This window comes from Copadichromis virginalis, linkage group LG22 (assembly GCF_057382275.1).
Source record: "Copadichromis virginalis isolate Kocher_CV1m ecotype Utaka linkage group LG22, C_Virginalis_male_GT1.1, whole genome shotgun sequence".
Taxonomy (NCBI): Eukaryota; Metazoa; Chordata; class Actinopteri; order Cichliformes; family Cichlidae; genus Copadichromis; species Copadichromis virginalis.
This window is the reverse complement of record NC_140638.1, coordinates 24,451,291-24,460,741: the sequence shown is the minus strand read 5'-3', so window position 1 is coordinate 24,460,741 and position 9,451 is coordinate 24,451,291. Positions and strand designations below refer to the sequence as shown.

The 9,451-nt window shown below is 41.0% G+C and overlaps 1 protein-coding gene across 2 annotated transcripts; it reads left to right on the top strand.

Annotated features, from left to right (window-relative positions):
* Positions 1 to 1,609: 1,609 nt before the first annotated feature.
* gja4 (gap junction protein alpha 4) lies at positions 1,610 to 6,332 on the top strand. 2 transcript variants are annotated; one of them, XM_085446000.1, is made up of 2 exons: positions 1,610 to 1,740; positions 3,448 to 6,332. In XM_085446000.1, the coding sequence occupies exon 2, from the start codon at positions 3,451 to 3,453 to the stop codon at positions 4,576 to 4,578; it is 1,128 nt and encodes a 375-aa protein (XP_085302126.1). In that variant the 5' UTR covers positions 1,610 to 1,740; positions 3,448 to 3,450; the 3' UTR covers positions 4,579 to 6,332. The 2 variants fall into 2 exon arrangements, with proteins under 2 accessions (XP_085302126.1, XP_085302125.1); XM_085445999.1 differs by having other exon boundaries at positions 3,442 to 6,332.
* Positions 6,333 to 9,451: the final 3,119 nt, after the last annotated feature.

Genomic DNA, 9,451 nt, shown 5'->3' with positions numbered 1-9,451 from the left:
ATGATCTGTCAGAGTGATTCACTGTCAATTTACTGGGCTTTCTATCCTGGTCCGCTTTGTGCAGCAGCCGGTGAGATGAACCCAGCCTCCTAATTCTTCTCAAAATCTACATACTGACACTTTACAATAGCACAGTGATGATTTCGAGCGGTTGAGAGGAGATGATTTTTCAGGAAAAGCTTTAATTGGCCCGAGTGTGCCATCAGACAGTTATAAGTGCACTGGTGATAAGTGGCTCAACTGGGACAGACTATGTTGTGACACGCAATCTGGTGTTGTACAGCGTTGTGACTAACAAGGCTGTTTTTTGTGTAATTGTGAGTAAAATTTTCACTTAAAAGGAATCACTATTTTAAATTCTTGGTGACTTGAGAAGGGTTTAATTCTCACAGAAGTGGTTTAACATATTCAATTAAACATTCAGCATCTTCTTTTGCAGTCTGTATTCGTAGTCTAAAAAAAGAAAGGGTTTTTTTCTTAATTCAGTCTATGACCTCAAGGTTTTGTATTATTCCGATCTTAAATAGGGATAGAATATGTGATTTATATCATATACATTGACTATAGCCAAACATCTGCAACCAAACCTGTGCTCAACTAGCCTATTGTCTGGGCCTTGAATGAAAAAAAAGAAGTAAAAGCATACATGGTCTGACTGCAGACTTCCAAGAAGCACAACAACAAGACAAACTCTTTTGCAGCAAGAGTTTGTCCTCATGTGCTGTGCAGCAAAGCAGTACAGCAATGCGACTTATTCTAGATTAGATGGTACCTTAATAAGTCACGTGTACACACACAGCTATACACAATACAAAGTAAATTCTTTTAAAAAATTAAATTATAGAATGATGATAACAAAATACAAGCCCTTAGGGATTCAAACAAATTAAAAAAAAACAGGAAGTTATAAATAAAGATGGAATTCAGTCAAAAACCGATTTACGTAAGTTAAACAATATTCACATTACAGCCAATTACGGGCCTTTATTGAAGAGATTTGCTTCTTGGAAATAAGGGGACTGGCGCCATTATGTGGCATGATGTAAAATTACAGGAGTCTACTATCAACAATCACAGCAGGCGAGAATATAAGGTTCATAAGGCTGCACAGATATGGACAGATATAGATGGTTTATCCTGCACTCTTAGGAGCGAAATCAGATAAACGTCACTGGTATTTAAAATGCTTATTAATTGATGGTTATTCGTTTTTATACGCTAGAAAAACAATTATAACTCAGTCTGCCCCAATAATGTGCACAAAGTGATCGACTTACAAAATACGTTTATTTATGTTCATTTGTACTCCACAGCAACGCGTTAAAACATTTTTTGTCACTCCCTTCTCTACAAAGGCCATACTATTACTTTTTCCCCAAACTCTTGCACCTCTAACCTTTAAATTGCCGAAGGCAGGCGACATTCCCATGCAATTAAATGCAAATCTGCGGTCTTTAAACAAAGCTAAGACCAGAGCGCAGTTAACCAGAACCGCTGTGAGTTCATCCATCCCATTTCCTGGACCAAGTTCCTGAGGGAGGGCCGGTTTGAGCAAGCATGGGAAAGTTCTCCCCACTTTTTCCGATTACATCGATTCTTTTTAAAGAAGGCAAAACATAACCCGACCGGAGCAGCAGTGCAGTCCACTACTGGATAGAGCGGAGGTGACATTAAAGACGCACTGTTTGCTGGGACCCGTGAGGCTGTAAGGAGACAAACCCGGCTTCTAGAGAGAGAAAGGTGAGAAGGTTTTCCGTGAAAAAAAAAAAAAAAAAGGCGGGCATATACACTCTATACAGTTCTGATTAGTTGTCAGTGACCGAATTATACTCTACGTTGTTTGACATATTTTTATTTATTGGATTCCTTTTTTTGTAATTAATATTAACTTAGTAATATTTTTAAAGCGATTTACACTTGGGCTGAAACCTTAAAACCATCTTTTCAGAGATGGATGATAGGCTAGTCCTAGAATAAAATCTATTTTCAATGGAGAATTTATTCTTTTTGATGGCTTGTTAAAGTTGTTCTTGAACTTTGGTAGATCTTACAACGAGTCTGCTTCTTATTCTTTTCCTTCTGTGTTGATAAAGTCGGACAGTAATAAGCCGGGCGGCTTTAAAACTACTTTAAAAGGGAGACCTGCTTCACCTTAATTTGACTTGTTGATTATTTTTTTTCTTTTGTGTTGTTGCTTTGATACTTAATATGGATGGTCTGCTTTATCAACTCAATGCTATGCTTTTCCCATCTCCTACAGTGACCTCCAACTAGTCTGCTGATATTCTGTGGTATGTTTTGTAGAGATAACAGCCATCCTCGAGACAATACCCCCGAAAGAGGATCAGTCAAGTTAGCGATTTCTGTGCCTGTTCAGCTGGGGCCAGTATCCCTGACAGTTCATTGAAACTCCTCGTGCTGTCAGAAGAGTTTTTAGTTTCCCTGTCTGAGACGTTTTTCCTTCTCACGGGGGAGAAAATAACAGACAAATATTAATAGAATAAACAAATAGACAAGTGTCACAGCAGAGCCTGAACTCACTCACACAGGATGTTTATTCAGTTGTGTGTGTGTGTGTGTGTGTGCGCGCGCGCACGCGCACGCGCGCGCTGAGTTTCCCGACAAGCCACCGACTGTGTCATTTCTCGTTAACGATTTCCACGGCTTCCATTTCCATTACTGACCACATTTTATTTTTTAAAATGAAATCAATTAAACTGTATAATTAAAGTGTGCATAAATGAACTGATTCATCCAGCCCAGAATAGAATATATTCTTTGTGCCTGCATTATGTAAACGTTGCTTCATTTGGACTTGTTCACCCCGGTTTGCTGCGAACAGACAAAGTGTACACCCCTTCCCATTCATTCTAAAAGCTAACTTTGGCAGCATATGTTTTTGTTTTAGTTCATTTTAGTGGGGGGCTCACTTTTTCACGTCTCCATGATGAGGAGTTGGGGCCCCACCTTAACAAGAGTGTGAGCTCATGGAAGAACTAATAGGGGGGCTTCAGCCAGATATACGTTCCTCAGCAAATAGAGACACCATTATGCTGAAAAGGTTGGAGAAACTTAGCTCATTTGCTGCTTATAGGTGTGATTAAATGTTTATGCTCTGGCTATGAGTTTTGAAAAGCACTAACAATTTTGTAATGGTAATAACAATGTGCCAGGTACGTGATTAAGTGTAACAATGGTTCAGCCTGTTTAGCGACTGAGCAGTCAAGAAAATGAGGCCATATGACCCATATTAAAAACTAGACCTGTAGACAAGTTTAATGGGTCCATGCTACCTGACTGAACAGCTTTCACTTGAGATTAGAGTTTGAGGTGAAAAAGGTGTAGATTGTGATAAGTTATTACTTATATATGCTACAAAATCCTAGCAAAACTTATGCACCTTTTGTGGGTAACTTTAATGACCTGTTGTCTCCATGTTAGGAGCAGAGGATGTCCAGAGCTGACTGGTCCTTCCTGGAGCACCTGCTGGAGGAGGGCCAGGAGTATTCAACAGCTATTGGCCGGGTCTGGCTTACCGTACTCTTTCTGTTTCGCATGCTGGTACTGGGAACTGCTGCTGAGTCTGCCTGGGATGACGAGCAAGCAGACTTTGTTTGCAATACCATCCAGCCTGGCTGCACTGCTGTTTGCTACGATAAAGCCTTCCCTATATCCCACTTCCGCTACTTTGTCCTCCAGGTCATCTTCGTCTCCACGCCGACCATCTTTTACTTTGGATATGTGGCTATAAGGGCTGGGAAGGACAGGAGAAAAGATGATGAGAAGCAAGCTGAAGAAGGAGGTGCTGGTGGAAGAAAAAATGGGCTAGTTCACACAGAAAGAGGCAATATCACAAAAAATGAAGAGACAGAGAAAGAAAAGAGTGGCATGAAAGGCAGAAGGCTAGAGAAGTCTCCCGAGGTGCCCAAACTGAAAGGCAGGCTGCTGGGAGCATACGCATTCAGCATCTTATTGAAAGTCCTCTTAGAGGTCGGCTTTATTGTTGGGCTTTGGTTCCTTTACGATGGCTTCTTCATTGCACCAAAGTTTGAGTGTAAAAAGTACCCTTGTCCCCACACGGTGGACTGCTTTGTGTCTCGACCCACAGAAAAGACTATTTTCACCATCTATACTCAGGTGATTGCTGCCATCTCCTTGTTACTAAACCTCCTCGAGCTCCTCCATCTGCTCCAGCTTGCCATCGCCTACCGCCTGGAAAAACGCCAGCAACAGGACTACCTACCTCGGCCCGAGCAGGAACCGGTGCGACAAAAGACTCCAGAACTCCAAACGGAGGCATCACAGGCTTATAAAGCAGGGAGCCATATTGAGCTCGCCGTGCAGAGTGAGGCTCCACGCTGTCCAAACCCCTGTGAGCGCTACGGGGACATGCCCATAGAGGTGAACTGGGGAACTGGAGATGCTGGGAGCGACGCGCTTCCCAGTTATGTGAACTGTATGGGTGCTATGAGAAAGACACATTCCCCTAGAGTCCATTATAAGAAACATGCACACCACACGGGAAAAACTACTAACGGTGCTCATAAGGGACACTCAAAACAAAAGCATTATGTATGATGTAGTCAGTCAGACTGATGTTTCTATGGGAGTGTTTTTTGGGCTTCAGATTTTTTTTTATAAATATTTTCCTGCACACTTGACTATCAGGAGTGCACAGTAAGATACAGAAGAACAGCTACTGTACTGTGAACGTAATGCCTCAGAGGCTGACAGACACTCAAACAGAGATTTATCAGATAAATGGACCTATTCAAAATGAAAAATTTAAAGAGCACTCCCCAAGGCAAAGAAAATGAGACTCCACCTCCACAGTGAGAGAAGATTAAAGTCATAAGATGCCTTAACGTTATATTTAATGGGTTTTTAGTGCTGAATGTGAAAGTGGGCTTTGGATAGGGTGTTGTGTGAGAGTTTACTGGAGAGTTAAATTTAAATATACTCCCTGGAGATTTGCACTGTAACTTCTTTTTGAAGCCAGTTCTCTCCCAAAGGCTCTGTCCACCCTGTGGAATGTACTGGTCTCTGGATCACGCTCAGGTCCCGGGAGGATAATGACTGCGTGGATGCAGGCACGCACGCATGCATGCACACACACAATATAATTTTGCCGCTCAAGTTGAGGATGCGGGCTTGGAGAGCAGGAGCAGAGGGAAAGGGGAAACCAAACTATGGGACTTATTATCGCCAATAAGCGCAGCATAATATCTACAAAGAAAACAGAGAGAAGGAAAGCACAACACACAGACAGGCATCCATTTGAATGAATGAAAACTAAACCTTTAGTCGGTTAGAGGTTGATCTTGCGCCGCGACCGGGGCTGAAAGCGGTACAGAAATGTACAAATTCAAAGAAAGGAAACGAGTTGTTCTGTGAAAACTGTATTTAATGTTTATTTTTGAGATATTGCAAAGTGATAATATTTATTATTTTTTTGAAGAAATAAAGTTTAAAGTATAATGAACATATGAAAAAAAATCAATAACTGCATCACAGATATACTTTCAGAACCTTTCAGCCTGCTTTGTGTTCATCATGGTTTTATTCCCTTTCTTTCCCAAACACAGGGATGAGATTTCTACGGGGGAAAATCTCTCTTAAGCGACTGCTCACTTGCTGCTATCCAAATACTGTCTCCGCTACAGGAAATTAATCATTCAAGAGGAAGATAATAGAATAAATAATAGAAAGAGAGAGGTGTGGAGGAGAGGATGGGTTTTACACGCTATTATGAGCACAACCAACTGAGGGGAGAAAACGGGGGAAAATGGAGGGAAAACACTTTTGACTTAATGGCTGTTTTCAAATATGTAACTGTGGCTGCACAGGCAACAAGGCCATCACTCAAAATGCCAGTAAAAGTTCATACGAGGAAGAATCGCACTTTATTCAGGCTCTATTTAATTTCCCCTGGAGTGCACTGCACTGATGGCCAACGCTGTTTTTTTTTTCTTTTTCTTTTTGATGAAAGCAATTGATAAAATACAGAACTCAGCACCTTCGACAAAAGGTGCTCGCCCAGCCTCTGAAAGAATGTACTCATACGTCTTTTTTAGATTTGTAGCTCTGCAGCAATACAGCATTCATTTCCAGCAATTTACTGGACTGTCGATATGATGATAAGCAGTTATCTATGGCAGGAAAGGTGGTCGGTGGGAAATTCAAGTGAGGTGCGTGTGTGCGTGTGTGTGTTTGAGAGGTCAAATCTGCAACAAGCAGCTGAAGAATCTGACATTTACTTTCAGTTTACAGCAGTTTGTCAAAAAAAAAAAAAGAAATGTTATAGTGTGTAATAATAATAATAGGAAGCCTGTTTCTGTGTGCTTAAAGTGGAATGTGTTTTTATTGCAGGAGCATGTCAAGGATATATTGGCAGATACTGTTGAGAAAACAATCCAAACAGCCTGCTGAAGCTGCCCACTTTAAAGCCTGTTCACGAGAACTTGGCTAGCATCTGGCATTCCCGTGAAGCCCTTTTTTATTCTGTTTCTTTTTAAATCTCAGTCTGCATTCGCGTGTATGTGTCCGTGTAATTGTTTGTGTCTGTGTTTCCACAAAAAAGCCAAAAGGCCAAGGAACAGATTGCGCAGGGCGACCCGTATCAGCCCTCGCTCGCCTGCTGGAGCCAGACACCGAATAGCTGAAGTAGCTTTTGCGTCCGTCTTCCTCAATAGCCCATCAAGGTGCAGAGACTCGACGTCCTGCTCTACTCTATCTGCAGACTCAACTCTCACCTCCTGTTCAGCGAGGCAAATGTAAACCTAGGAGGATGAAAACAACAGACAGTGTAGGTTATTTTGCTTTAGCCATTTTTTTTTTCAGAGAAATTCAGTTCCCTAGACGACAATGAAAGTGATCCGAGCGCATGTTTCTCTAATGGGGCAATTGAACATTTATAAAACACTCTCACATTTATTATTAGTCTGATTACAGATTATTCATGTCTAGATTATTTCCAATGATCTAAGGAACCAGTCACTTTCCAGATAATCTGATAGAATTTGCATTTGTTTAAATATACTTGCTCTCTGAAACTAACATGAAGGGAGTCCATAAGATGGGAAGAGCTGTATTAGTGAGAGAGGCTTATACTTGTAGTTAGAAAGGCAGCTCCTGGGATCAGATGCCATTCTTACTGTGTTTCCTGACATTGTTGAATTCTCTGCTGATGCGTTTCCTCAGTCTGCTGGTGAAGCCACACACAGTGCTGGTGCTAATCACACAAAGAAAGACAGTCTTTTAGTTTGGTGAATGAGCATACAGTACGTGGATACTCGTGGGCAAAGAGCTATGCTGAAGCATTTGGAGTATAAAGGAGTTTGAAGGGTCTTTAAATATCCGCCGAGCTCTAGCAGGTATTATAAAAGGTCAGCCGTTGTGCCGCCCACCTCTCATGCCCAGCACCAACCTTTGGAAGGACTTTAAAGGATTCACCTGCAATGAGTGCCAGGCTAGACAAAAACAGCCTGATCCAGTGTCATACTTCCTGCCAGCTGTACTGCTGAAAGCCCTGCATGTTTATAAGGAAAGGACCCCGAACAAGGCAAACAAGGCACTCAGATGCACAAACACGCTCTTAAGAAGGCCAGCATTACCTCACTTCACAAAACGCTTTCAGACAGCAGGCCTTAAAACAGCAGCTACAGGCTAGGTGAGGTCACCAAAACTGTGCAATGTTTCTTTAACTGGATGTGTTTAGAAATAATGTTTCCTGCAGTATTTTAGTAGCAATACTGGGGTTCATCTAAATGTGGAAAAGGCAAAGCTTACATGTGCCAACCCCCTTTGTTTCTCTTGAAATCTATGCAAACAATACCGACACACGAATCGCTCAGCATCCATAACAATGCACACGGTTCATGCACCACGTCTTTAATTTGGGCATTTGTGCTACTCAACAATATGCAACAGAAACACTTTGAGCAGTTCCTAAATTTAAACTGTCGACAGGAAGTGGTCCTGTATCTGTTTCCCGTTCCAGTGTTGTTTCTCCCCGGGGACTTGTTGCTGAAGATTGTTCACCCTGACAATGGAGTCGCTGTGGGCATTGTTACATTGTTTTAAATGGACTCCCCTGTGTTTGCTGACCTTATGCCACTGCTGCCCCATAAAAGGGTGATGAGGAAAGTGGGCAAAGCGCCTGCTGTGTGTGTGGCTGGAGTCAATTAAGAGAGCCAATACCTCACAAACATCTTACAGAGAGCTGTGTATATGTGTACGCCGTGCTGTGCTACACATCAGTGTTTAAATCTGCACTGATCAATGTTTCATTTCCTCAAAAGACCAAGTGAACTTATGTGACATGGGTTGTTTGTAGTGATGAACATATGTATATATATATATATATATATATATATATATATATATATATATATATATATATATATATATATATATATATATATATTGTTAAAACAATCTCCTTAGTATCAATCAAACCTGGGGCTATGTTTGTGGGTAGATGGCGGGTGTACAGTGTGGTGAACACCAAAACAGACAAGGGGCTGTCAAATAGTCATATTGATTAGTAACACTCCGGATGCTTCCTTTATTACCACTTTAAGCATACATACTTCCTTTATGAAAGGAAAGGGGGAAACTCCACCACATGATTTAGAGCGGTGCACCATCCATGATTAACCCTGAATCCATGATTTGATTGCTTTCATGAAAAGAATCAAAAAACCTGACAAAGTGACTCCGATGGTGTAAATGTTAATTATAAGTGTGTTTTCCATTCTCATTTCAATAATCAACAACGGTTTGTTTTGAAATTTACAACAGCATTACTTCTTATGAGCTATATTAACCGGTGTTAATGAGTTTAAAGTTCACTTGAATTAAGTTTGCTTTAGTAATGTCCATTACTGAATAACCAACCTTTAAGATCATTTTGAATTAATTTTGTGAATTAATTTTTACCTGGCGCCAGTCTCAGATAAGTGATGGATGCAGGGAATTTTCCTTTGAATATAAAAATATGAGTCACCTCCTCAACCCGGGGAGCTACACTGCCCTCAGCTGCAACATTATTAAGGAGTTCAGTGTAAGTGCGCTTGCTGTGTATCACGCTTCTCTTTCCTTAAACATTCTCCTTCACACTTTTCCTTGACCTCACGTTTTCCACTGAGGTTTTGTTTTCGTTTTTCTTTACCATACCCACAGTTTTAAAAAGTGAGCAGTTACTTATTTTCATTATTCTGAATGCAAACATTCAAAATGTGATTATCATGTCTGGGACAATAAACACTACTGATCATGATAGAAAAACTCCTTCTCTAATTGTGTCATATTAAAATCTGCACATTGTTCTGTTTAGCAAAGAGATTTCGCTCGCTGGGGGCAGAGCCTCCTTTAGGTTTGACAGCATTTCTAGTAGTTAATGGAAGAGAAACAGAAGGTAGTGCATGAAGTGTGGTTCTGCTCCTGAAAT

What these genes read in the sequence shown, in the direction of transcription:
- gja4 (XM_085446000.1), top strand. Translation starts at nt 3,451, where the DNA reads ATGTCCAGAGCTGACTGGTCCTTCCTGGAGCACCTGCTGGAGGAGGGC.